The sequence below is a fragment of the Agelaius phoeniceus genome, chromosome 6 (assembly GCF_051311805.1).
Source record: "Agelaius phoeniceus isolate bAgePho1 chromosome 6, bAgePho1.hap1, whole genome shotgun sequence".
Classification (NCBI taxonomy): domain Eukaryota; kingdom Metazoa; phylum Chordata; class Aves; order Passeriformes; family Icteridae; genus Agelaius; species Agelaius phoeniceus.
In genome coordinates, this window is record NC_135270.1 from 61,910,719 (window position 1) to 61,923,200 (window position 12,482).

The following is a 12,482-nucleotide window of genomic DNA, read 5'->3' on the forward strand; positions in this document are numbered from 1 at the left end:
GGGACAGTCCCCGGTGAGACCCAGCCCCGACTCCGGCAGCCCAGCCCCGCTGCCCGAGCGGGAGCATCTCCTACAATCGGCCCGGTGCCGGTCCAGGAGCCCCGGTGCCGGTCCAGGAGCCCCAGTGCTGGTCCTGGAGCCCCGGTGCCGGTCCAGGAGCCCGGTGCCGGCTGGAGAGCCCCGGGGCACGGGCAGTGCCTGTGCCAGACCGGGAGCAGCTCTCAGGGCCAATCCCGGCACGGCTCCAGCCGTCCTGGTGCGGCTCCTGGAATGGCATGGAGCCTGTCCCGGTGCTAATCCTGGAATCCCAGTGCCCTCAGGAGCCCCTCGGTGGTCAGAGATTCCCGGGAGTGCCCTGGGCCAGCTCCAGTCTGGCCTGAGAGCCCCAGGGCACAGCCGGCCCCGGTGCTACAGAACCCCAAAGCCCCCGAGCCCAGCTGAGCCCAGGCTGTGCAGGGCAATTCCCATTGCTCCAGAGGAGCCCACGGAGAATTCCCTGCCCCATGGCTGGCACCAGGCCATGTTCCCATCGTCCCCCTCTCCTACATGTCACCAGAAGTCCCCAAGGGGTGCAGCCTGTCTGGCCATGACCTTAAAGCCCATCCAGTCCCACCCTCTGCCACGGGCACCTTCCACTATCCCAGGCTGCTCCAAACTCATCCAACCTGGAACACATCCAGGGCTGGGAAATCCACACGCTCCATCCCAGTGGCCTCAGATGCCCCCTCCATCCTTTAGGACCCCAGCCCTCACTCAAGCTGCTTCTATTTCAGCAGTTGGTGCTTCACAGGTAACTTCCAGAATAAAAAATCTTTTCCCTCCCGTGGCCCTGGGGCTGTCCTGACAGCTGTAACAATTTAACTTTTAATTTACTCCCTGCACCTCAGCGGCAGGGCAGACTCCAGCGAGGACACAGCAGGTCACAGCCACACCGGTGGCTTTGGCTGTTATTTTATTTTAAAACCACGCTTTTGTAACAGGAACTTCGCAAAGGAAACTTGGGGCACAACAAACTCCAGAGCCGGGGGAGCTGCGGTTTGTGACAGCACCTCCATCTCTGAGGGGCCACTCCCAGGCCTGGCTTTGCTTTCTGCTCTCACACACAGCTCCAAGGGCTGCTCAGAGTGCTGAGGCTGAGGCGGCAAAGCCCCAGCCCCAGCTCTGCTCCCATGGCCAGATCGATGGGAGGGACTGAGGGGATGGTGTTTAAGCCATCCCAGACCACCTCACCACCAGGAAAACACATCCCAGGAGCTCCTTCAGCCCTGCTTCCAGTCCTGAGCCAGCAGAGCACCCCAGCACAGGGACACAGCTGTTGGTGGGAGCCATCCTGTTTGATGCCAGAGGGTGGGGGCACCCTGGCACCTTCAGCCTCCTTTGTGCCTCCCACAAACCCAGCTGAGGCTGAGCCCTGCCCTGATCCATGCAGAATGCCCACCCAGAGCCCCTTTCCAAGCAGCAGGCACCCTGTAGGGTCCTCCAAGGCTTTTCCCAGCCTCCCACTCCTTTCTGGCGTTCCGTGTCACAGCTCAGGAAGGGGTTTTGGCTTCTTCTGGAGCTCATTTTCCTGGCAGCCTAATGGAGCCTTAAATACCCTTCTGGGGCTTCAGGCTTCTCCACTGACAATTGTCTCTGATGGGATTTTTCTGCAATAATAGGAAAATTGCTGGGCTTTTGTATTTTTTTTTTTTTTTCATTCCCCCTTGTGTGCTGGAAACCAGGAACAGGCTGCTTGGTACAATCTGTCCTGCCTTGGGAAGTGTTTGTTTTCTTCCCTTTGCTTCCATGTTTAGCTCCTGTCCTGCCTCTAGCGAGGGCCATATCAAATCCTAGAATTATTTAAGTTGGAAAAGTCCTCTAAGACACTGAGTCCAACCATTCCCCCAGCACTACCAAGAACTACCACTGACCCCTGTCCCCAAGTGCCACATCCTCACAGTTTTTAAATCCCTCCAGGGATGGGGACTCCACCACTGCCCTGGGCAGAGAAATTTTCTCCAATATCCAATTTTCTCCAAACCTCTCCTGGTGCAGCTTGTGGCTGCTTCCCCTGTCCTGTCCCTGTGCCCTGGAGCAGAGCCTGTCCCTGCCCCGGCTGTCCCCTCCTGGCAGGAGCTGTGCAGAGCCACAAGGGCCCCCTGAGCCTCCTTTGCTCCAGGCTGAGCCCCTGCCCAGCTCCCTCAGGGATTCTGCAGCCCCTGCCCAGCTCCCTCAGGGATTCTGCAGCCCCTGCCCAGCTCCCTCAGGGATTCTGCAGCCCCTGCCCAGCTCCCTCAGGGATTCTGCAGCCCCTGCCCAGCTCCCTCAGGGATTCTGCAGCCCCTGCCCGGCTCCCTCAGGGATTCTGCAGCCCCTGCCCAGCTCCCTCAGCCCCTCCTGGGGCTCCAGACCCTTCCCCAGCTCCATTCCCTTCCCTGGACACGCTCCAGCCCCTCATGCATGCAGTCAAGGTTTGTTGGCATTGTTTTCCCTACAAGAATATTTCCAGGCTTGGCCCAGTTGGAGAAAACACTCTGAGCTTACAGGAAAGTTTGATGAGCTTCATAGAGAAGGCTCAGCCTCTGGAATTTGCTGCCTGTGGCTGGGGAGGGTGTTGGGATCCTGCTCCATCCCTGGTGGATTTTAAAGGGTGGGTCTGGCACCAGGGACATGGAGGAGTCCATCCCTCCTGTTTATGGTGTGTGGATTTCACCACTTTTTGAACCAAACCTGTTTATGGTGAGTGGATTTCATCCTTTTTGAACCAAACCTGTTTATGGTGAGTGGATTTCACCCTTTTTGAACCAAACCTGTTTGTGGTGAGTGGATTTCATCCCTTTTGAACCAAACCCGTTGTTGGTGAGTGGATTTCACCCCTTTTTGAACCAAACCTGTTTGTGGTGAATGGATTTCACCCCTTTTGAACCAAACCCGTTGTTGGTGAGTGGATTTCATCCCTTTTGAACCAAACCCATTTATGGCGAGTGAATTTCATCCTTTTTGAGCCAAACCTGTTTATGGTGAGTGGATTTCGCCCCTTTGTGAACCAAACCTGTTTGTGGTGAGTGGATTTCATCCCTTTTGAGCCAAACCCCCATCCTGACCTGTGTTTAACAAATCCACACAACACTTCTCTTCCAAACCCTCCCACCCCTTATCTCGTGCTCCAGAGCTTCCAGCAGCCTCCCTCCCCATCCTGGCCAAGCAGGGCTGAGCACTGGGCCAGGTTTTGGGTGCATGGGTTAAAAACCAGAGGAAGCCACCCCTGGGCTGGCTGCTGGCAGCCCTGGCACTGCTGCCTGCCCAGGCACGGCCTCCCTGCTTGCAGAACAGCTGAAAAATGCAGGAGGCAATAAAAAAAATAACGATAAAAAAAAGGGCTCTTTGCAAGAGCGAAACAATTTGTCGGGAAATGAACTTGAGCAAAGTTGTGCCTGTATTTCATGAGCTGAAAAAAAAAAAACCAAAAAAACCCCAAACAACACCCTGAGTGTGATTTATGTTCAGGAAAGGAGCGGGATGCTGGTGGCAGCAGTGACAGCGTGGGACAGGGCAGCTGGCAGCGCTGGGAGGGGACAGGGACGTACAAGAGCCCCCAAAGAGCATCGCTGGTGTGGAGCTGCAGCCCCGAGCTGAGCAGCGTCTCTTTAGCGTCTCTTTATCCTCTCTTTAGCGTCTCTAAATCCTCTCTTTATCCTCTCTTTATCGTCTCTTTAGCGTCTCTTTAGCGTCTCTTTATCGCCTCCATTAAGCGGCAGGTCCGGCCCCTGGGGAGCGCCAGGCTGGCACGGAGGGGTCCCCAGGGGAATGACTGAGCACTGCAGGAGCCCGGGGAGGATGCGATCAGCCAGGGCTCCACAGCCGCTCTCCCCTCCTCAGCTGCAGCTCCCTGAGCCTTTTCGCCTCCTATTTAGCAACATTTACAAAACCAACCCACGCGCTGTCGGGATTTTTCATTCCAATTCATATTTAATTTATATTTCCCTTTTATTTTGATCTTTCCCAGATTCGGTAAGGAGGGGATCTAAGCTTCCACATAGCTCCTGAAGCCCCAAATTGTACGTGTTTTAGGAAAAAAATTTTCATCAAAAGAATAATAAAGTACTGGAATGCTCTTCCCAGGGAGGAGGTGGAATCACCATCTCTGGGTGTGTTTAAAAAAAGCCTGGACATGGCACTGGGTGCTATAGTCTGGGTGAGGTGTGAGGGCACAGGTTGGGCTCGATGATCTTAGAGGTCTCTTCCAACCTCATCATTCTCTGATTCTGTGATTCTGTGAATTCTGTGTTGAGGCACTGAAAATGGGCTGCCCAAGGGACCAGCTTGGGGTGGGGAACACCCGTGGGCTCCTGGCTCCTCCTGGCTGGGGACGTGCTGCCATCTCTGGCAAGGATGGGGACACGGCAGCCCCGGGAACAGCCGGGAGCCAGGATTGATCCTCCTGAGGAACAGCCGGGAGCCAGGATTGATCCTCCTGAGGAACAGCTGGGAGCCAGGATTGATCCTCCTGAGGAACAGCTGGGAGCCAGGATTGATCCTCCTGGAGGAACAGCCGGGAATGAGGATTGATCCTCCTGAGGAGCAGCCAGGAGCCAGGATTGATCCTCCTGGAGGAACAGCCAGGAGCCAGGATTGATCCTCCTGAGGAACAGCTGGGAATGAGGATTGATCCTCCTGGAGGAACAGTTGGGAGCCAGGATTGATCCTCCTGAGGAACAGCCGGGATCCAGGATTGATCCTCCTGAGGAACAGCCGGGAGCCAGGATTGATCCTCCTGGAGGAACAGCCTGGAGCCAGGATTGATCCTCCTGGAGGAGCAGCCAGGAGCCAGGATTGATCCTCCTGGAGGAACAGCTGGGATCCAGGATTGATCCTCCTGGAGGAGCAGCCAGGAGCCAGGATTGATCCTCCTGAGGAACAGCTGGGATCCAGGATTGATCCTCCTGAGGAACAGCCCTGAGCCCAAGCCTCGCTGGCTGCGGCCGCCGCTTGGCTCACCTGGAGGGAGCAGCAGCGCCCGGCTGGAGACTCCGAGTCTGTTCCCACAGCAGGAAGGGCAGGATCCCGATTAAAAGTGCTGCTCCAGCCAGGGGAGCGCGTCAAGGTCACTGGGAAATGTGTGGTCCCAGCCAGGGAGCAGGGATGCTGCAGGTGGTTCCATGGGTTATTTCCTGAGATGATAAAATCATGGATGGGTCAGTGATGAGGTGTTTGCATCGTCTAGGGGCTCAGAGGGAGTCTATTTTTGCACCTTAATAAAGAACAATGATTTGGTTTGTGTTGGTTTAATTACTGATTTCCATGGATGGTGGTTACCCTGGGATCCAAACACACACGTCATGGGGCAGGGAATTTCCTGGGCCAGGGCCTCTCCAGGGGTGAATCCTCACAGGCACCAGGGGCAGATGATGCCCTGCACACCCAGAATGCCCTCAGCTTGGAAATCTTATCCCACCTCAGTGATTATTCCATGATCCCACATCAAACACTCCCAGCCTGGCCGTGCCTGCTCCGTCTGTCCCGAGTGGAGCCCGGATCTCTCTGGGGGAAGGAGATCCCAGTTTAGGGGGACAACAACAAAGTTTTCCAGGGCTGTTATCTCACCTGGCTGCAGTGGAACAGATCCCAGGAAAGCCACGGAGCAGGCTGGGAACTGTTGACTCTGCAGCCCCACGTGAGCCATCTCCAAGTCAATACCATGCCAGTAACATGAAACCAATCCATGAACCAACCCTCGTTTCCTCCTTTCTCCTCAGAAAACCCCGAGGAGAGGCACCGAGCTGGCAGCTCACAGGTGCCCCCAAAACATCCCCAAATGCAGCTCTGCCCTTTTATCCAGCTTGGGAGCAACAGCCAGAGGCAACCCCAGCAGGTCACCTCCAAAAACTCCAAGATATTTTTCCTTCAAAAGCAGAATCTGTTTGACACCAAGAGTAAACATCATGTGAGAGCGGGCAGGAACACGGCTACACCTTGCAAGGCTTAGCTAAACAGAGGAGAGAAATACCCTCTGTCTCCTCCAAGGGCACTAAACCGTTGGTCATCGTAATTTTTTTGGCCTAAATAATCACTTAAGGCAAAAATTAGATCCAGTTAATACCTGTGGTTTAGAGGAAATGGATCTTCCATTAAAAGGATTGCCCTCTTGCACGCTCGCACCGAGGCTCTGTGTTCTCTCAATTACTGCTCTCATGAAGGCTCAGGACAGTCATAAATACTGAATTTAAATAATTACAGCACAACAGGTACGGCTGAGGAGCACAAATGCAACATCAGTGCTCAGAGTTTTCCAGAGAAGAGCGAGATAAGGGCGGACAAACCACAGCCCTGCCTTGGGAATAGGGAAGACCCTGGGCAGGGATTCCAGGTGTGCCAGGGAGGGATTCCACCTGCATCCAGTTCCTCCTCACACCAGGAATTGCTGCTGGAATTTCTGAGTCCCTCCTGCCCCTCACCCAGTCTGGGGACACCCCAAACCCATTCCTTGGCACGGAACGGGATCGTGCACAGGCCAAGGTGATGAAACACTGAACCACTTTCATTCCACAGGGACACACCCTCGCTTCTCCTCCCTGTGTGTCCCCCACACTCCAAAGCCCCTCTGCCTTCCTGGAGCTGGGCTCTCCCCAAACCCTCCTCGAATCGCCGCTGCTCGGAACATTCCCACATCCCAGGAGATCCCAGATCCTCTCCGGGGCAAAACCACAACGTGGGCAGGGCACAGAAACCCTTCACGGCGTCCCTCGCAGCGAGCTGGACGCCGTCCCCGCCCTGCCACCGCCCTGTGGCGCCTCGGGATGCTCCAGGGCAGGGCTGCGGGGCCGAAGGCTCGCTCCTCATCCTCGCCGGCAGCCGCCGGCGTGTGCGGCAGCATCGCGGCGCTCAGGGGATGCCGGGCGGCGGCGGAGCTGTCCTGCGGCAGCCCGGGGGACAGAAGCGGCTGTCACCGGCGGGGCTGGAGCCCTCCTGGGGCAGGGAGGCTCTGCGGGAGCCCAGGCGGCGGCAGACGCGGCGCACGAAGGAGCGGAAGACGGAGGTGCGGAAGATGATGAAGACCCAGGGGTCCACGATGGAGTTGACGGAGAGGAAGCGCAGCGCGCTCAGGTCGGCGTTCTCGTTGAAATCGGCAGCGAAAGCTCCCATGTAGGCGCGGATCTGGCAAAAAAAAAAAGAAATAAAAATAAATATCCACCAAACGGGAGAAATTAGGGAAGGAAATTAAGGGGAATGAAGGGAGGTCTTGCTGTGGTGGGGGTAAAAATAATCCCAGGGTAGCAAAAGAAGTTTTAACCCCATGGATGGCATCAGGGGACAAAGGGGGCGGCGAGGGGTCCCTCCTGCCGAGGGTCTCCCACCCCTGGGGAGGATGTGAGAGGATTTTGGGGTGGTCACAGGGAGCTGGACCTGCCCAGCAGCTTTGGGACACGGGGGTGGGGATGGGGGGTTACTGAGAGGGTTACTGTGGGTTGTGGATCCAGCTGGGAGTGGGGCAGGATCAGGGATGGTCGTGGCTCAGGGACAGCACATCCTATCAGGACAAGGATGTTAGAGGTGGAAATGTGGACCCAGTGACCAGGATTTCTTCATGGATGAAGGAATCATCCAGCCTTGGCAGGTGCTGCTCTGTCCCCACCCCACTTGTGCTGATCCCCTTGCCATGGAAATGGGATCCATCCATTGGATAACTCAGCAGGGATTCAGCCTGGGCTGGTCACAAAACCAGTTTGAGCCCAGCTGTGCCAGAGCTGTGGGTGGCTGACACCTCATGGGGTGGCTCCAGAGTCAGGAAGAGGATGTGGAAATTGTCACCCATGCACAGCTCCCACCCTGATTTTGGGGTGGCCCTGCCTGTGCCAGCAGCTCTGCCTGCAGGGGGTGATGGAAAGGTGGAAGTGTAGGACCTGACCCATGGAAAAGTGGAACTGCAGGATCTGACCCATGGAAAGGTGGAATTGCAGGATCTGACCCATGGAAAGGTGGAATTGCAGGATCTGACCCATGGAAAGGTGGAATTACAGGATCCCACCCATGGAAAGGTGGAATTACAGGATCCCACCCATGGAAAGGTGGAACTGCAGGATCCCACCCATGGAAAAGTGGAACTGCAGGATCTGACCCATGGAAAGGTGGAACTGCAGGATCCCACCATGGAAAGGTGGAATTGCAGGATCCCGCCCAGGAGAGGGGGACAAAGGGGCAGTGAGGGGTCCCTCCTGCTGGGGGGCTCCAACCCCTGGGGAAGAAGTGAGAGGATTTTGGAGGGGTCACAGGGAGCTGGATCTGCCCAGCAGCTTTGGGATGTGAGGGGGTTACTGAAGGGTCTGATAAGGGTGGGAATGGGGGGTTTTGAAGGGTCTGATGGGGTGGGATTTGGGGAGTTTTGAAGGGTCTGATGGGGTGGGAATGTGGGGTTATTGAGGGGTCTGATAAGGATGGGAATGGGGGTATTTGAAGGGTCAGATGAGAGAGATGGGTTTTAAAGGGTTGATAAGGGTGGGAATTGGGGGCTTTGAAGGGTCAGATGAGATGGGAATGGGGGATTATTGAGGGGTCTCATGGGGTGGGAATGGGGGTTTTGAAGGGTCTGATAAGGGTGGGAATGGGGGTTTTGAAGGGTCAGATAAGGGTGGAGATGGGGGGATTGAGGGGTCTGATAAGGGTGGGAATGGGGGGTTATTGAGGTGTCTGATGCCAGGAACTGACACCCCCCTCCCAAACCTTAAACCCCTCAGGGGGACCCTCAGAGGAACAGAGGGGTGGTGATGGGATGGGGGTGGGTGCAATTCCAATGGAGTTAAAGCAGCAAACTGATCCCGGGGATGGGGAGGGGACACTCAGATAGGACTGGAATAATTCACTGACCCCTCCAACACCTCTGGGACAGAGAGGTGATGATGGGGGGTTGGTTTAGGGGGTTAAACCAATGAGCTGACCCCTGGGGATGTGGTGCTGGGATTGGGTATTCCAGGGAGGGGCAATGGAATGACCCTGGCCGGGACAGAAGGGGCGGGGGCAAATATTCCAGGGAAATTTGAGCCATAAATCAACCCCCAGGACAGGGTGGGGGGGGTTGTTGTGGTTATTCCAGGAGGATTAAGCAATGAATTAATTCCCCCATCCCAGGATGGGTGGTGGACATTATTCCATGGGGGTTAAAGGACAATCTTTAATTAAAATTTATTTATTTGTTTGTTATTTATTACAAAATAATTTAATTTATTTAATTAATTTCGATAAATTGAGGACTGGGAATGCGGTGTTTGCGTCGAGGGTGGGCAAGTCCCAGAATGGGATAGTGGAGCCAGGGCAGGGGGGATTTATTCCAAGGGGATTAAAGCCATAACCTGACCCTTGGAGGGGATCCTGGAGGGTGGCAGGGGTGGGTCACTCACAAGGGACTAAAGCAATGATCTCCTGGCACCCCCGGGAGTGGGGGGTGGCTCCAGAGTTTATTCCAAGGGGCCCAAACAAACCCTGACCCCTGGGAGAGGGGGGTGGTGGGGGTGGGGGGATTATTCCAAGGAATTTTAGGCAATGACCTGGTCCCTGTGGGCAGAGTGGGGGAGGATTTAGGAGCAGGCAAAGCCTTGGCCGCCAGGAGCTGGTGGTGGTGTCGGGGTTTATCCCAAAATCAGAGCTCAGAGCTCCCCAGGACTGAGTGGTGCTGGTGGGGGGGATATTCCAGGGTGCTTTAACAACAGCCTGACCCCCCTGGACAGGCTCAGGGACCAACCCAAGGGGGCCAAATCATCAATCCAACCTCTCTGCGAGGAGGAGGAGATGGTGCTGAGAAAGGATATTCTTCCAAGTGGATGAATGCAATGTCCAGCTCCTGGGGTGATGAGAATTTGAGGGGGGGCAAAGCAACAACCCAGGCTCGCAGTGGCTGGTGGGGGGGAAATTCCAGGAAAATTCCAGGAAATTCATGCCTGACCCCCACGGACAGGGTGGGGAACTATTCCAAAGGGGCCAAATCATCCATCCAACCTCCCTGTGAGGAGATGGTGCTAAGAAAGGATATTTTTCCAAATGGATTAATGCAACGACAAACCCCTGAGGAGTGGGGTGATGAGAACTTGAGGGGGGTCAAAGCAGCCACCCACAGTCCCAGGGGCTGGCAGGGGGGAAATTCCAGGGTGCCTGACCCCCATGGACAGGGTGGGGGCTATTCCAATGGGGCCAAATCATCCATCCAACCTCCCTGTGAGGAGGTAGTGCTAAGAAAGGATTTTCTTCCAAATGGATTAATGCAACGACCACCCCTTGTTGCATGGGGTGATGAGAATTTGAGGGGGGCCAATGCAGCCCCCCAGGCTCCCAAGGGCTGGTGGGGGGGATATTCCAGCGTGCCTGACCCCCATGGACAGGGTGGGGGCTATTCCAAGGGGGCCAAATCATCCATCCAACCTCCCTGTGAGTGCACGGCGCTGAGGACCGGCTATTCCCCGAAGGATTTCCCGCACTGACCGGCCCCCGCTCGGCACACAGCATCTCCCCCCAGCCTCCCAGGAGCAGGACGGTTCTCCCGGCATTACTCACGATGAGCGGCAGGGAGCAGACGGTGAAGAGGACGGTCATGAGCCCCAGCAGGACGAGGTGGTCGAGCTCCTCCATGCGCGGCGCGGCGGGAGCAGGGGCCGTCCCGCGGCGGGGCTGCCTGCGGGCCATGCCGTACAGCTGCCGCATGCTGCTCACGTTGCACGCCACGATGGCCAGCACCAGCAAGCCCATCAGGCTGGCGTAGAGCACGGGGAAGCCCAGGCGGCCCGGCCCGCCGCCGGCCATGCGGATGAAGCACCAGGTGCCCGGGCAGTACTGCATGGGCTCCCCGAAGCCCAGCAGCGGCAGCGCGCAGAACAGCGCGCACAGCCCCGCGGCCGCCGGCCCCAGCGCCGCGCCCAGGCGGCGGGTCAGGTGCCGCCGGTAGAAATAGGGGTGTCCCAGGGACAGCCAGCACTCCAGAGCCATGGCCAGCAGCAGCAGCGTGGGGGCCAGCCCGAAGAAAGCCATGAGGAAGGCGAAGAGCTGGCACAGCACCCCCGGCTGCTCCTCGCCGCGCACGCCCGGCCCCAGCTGGCTGAGGCTGCGGTTGTAGGCGTAGGCTGCCAGCACCATGGGGCTGATCAGGCACTTGCCCAGCAGGTCGGTGACCGCCAGCGCTGTCACCAGCACGTAGAAGGCCGAGACCCGCGGCGGGCGGCCCCCGGGCGAGGAGCGGGAGCGCCGGCGGTGCTGGCCCAGCAGCAGCAGCGCCAGCACGTTCCCCAAAAGGCCGGCGGCGAACAGCACCGAGCTGGGCACGGCCGACTGGCCGCTCTCGATGTGGCGGCTGCTGCGGCAGCGGTAACCCTCGGCCTCCATGGGATTGCCCCGCTCCGGGATGCGCTCAGAGGGACGCCCCTCTCCTCCTCGCAGGGATGCGGGGAATGTCCCCACGCACCGGGTTCGGACTGAACCCCGCACCGCACCGGGATGGGATGCGATGGGATGCGATGGGATGCGATGGGATGCGATGGATGGATGGAGCGCACCGCACCGCGCCGCGGCTGCCGGTGGTGACTGTCCCCCCGCCGCGGAGAGAGGAAGGCGGGAGAAGAGGAGGAGGAGGAGGAGGAGGTGCGGTGCAAGCGGGCACGGCCCCTGGGACAGCCCCTTCTCGCCGCCCGGCCCGCCCCGGCCGTCGGAGCTCGGCTGCGGGGCGGGGGGGCCGCGCTGCTCCCCCGGCAGGAGGGAGGGGAAGGGGCCGGGGTGAGTGCCCGGGTGAGGGTGAGGGGCTCTGGGAGCGGCCACTGCAGGGGACGGAGCTGGAGCTGAGCCCCTGGGGCTGGGGGTGCCGGGAAGGGGACGGGGCTGAGCCCCGCGGGGGTGACGGGAGTGGGGTCCGAGCACGGTCGGGGAGCTACGGGAGAGGGGGGACAGAGCCCCTGGAGGGGTGACAGCGCCCAGGGCTGGGGCTGAGCCCCCGCAGAGACAGGGAAAGGTGCTGGGGCTGATTCCCCGCGGGTGTCGCAGGACAGAAGCCAAAGCAGTGCAAAATGTCCCTGCCCGCGGCAGCAGGAACTGGATGATCTTTCAGATCCCGTCCAACCCAAACAATTCTGAGAGATTCCAGAATATGAGCAGGTGCCGCATCTGCCTGCAGCCCGTCCCGCAGGTGTCCCGTGTGTTTCTGACCCCCCAGCCCCTGGCAGTGCCCTCTGTGCCAGCAGCAAACCCCGGGAGAAGCCCCCGGAGCTCCTTCCAGGAAAAGCAGCTCCGACCGCAGCACAGCGGCTGCAAAACACACACACAGCGCCTTGCAGGATGCATGTGATGATGAATAAGCATGAAACTGTGCCTGTCTGCTCTCAGAGCACTCTTTGCTACTCCGGATGAGTGTACGCGAGGGGCAGGGGAGTATCAAGATGACAGCAGGGACGGGAACGGGGGTTTGAGGGGTCAGACATCAGCATGGCAGGTTTTAGTGGTAGTTCTTGTGATTCCTCCGGCAGGGAGGGCAGGGA

The 12,482-nt window shown here is 58.0% G+C and overlaps 1 protein-coding gene across 1 annotated transcript; it reads right to left on the reverse strand.

Moving 5' to 3' along the window:
- Window positions 1-6,225: 6,225 nt before the first annotated feature.
- PTGDR (prostaglandin D2 receptor) lies at window positions 6,226-11,653 on the reverse strand. The gene is made up of 2 exons (XM_054635655.2): window positions 10,519-11,653; window positions 6,226-7,134 (listed from the first exon to the last, which is right to left on the reverse strand). The coding sequence occupies exons 1-2, from the start codon at window positions 11,338-11,340 to the stop codon at window positions 6,862-6,864; spliced, it is 1,095 nt and encodes a 364-aa protein (XP_054491630.1). The 5' UTR covers window positions 11,341-11,653; the 3' UTR covers window positions 6,226-6,861.
- Between the last annotated feature and the right edge of the window lie 829 nt (window positions 11,654-12,482).

Coding starts and splice junctions, on each gene's coding strand:
- PTGDR (XM_054635655.2), bottom strand. CDS start 11,340: ATGGAGGCCGAGGGTTACCGCTGCCGCAGCAGCCGCCACATCGAGAGC. Junction 7,135..10,518: donor TCTGCTCCCTGCCGCTCATC/GTGAGTAATGCC, acceptor TTTTTTTGCCAG/ATCCGCGCCTACATGGGAGC.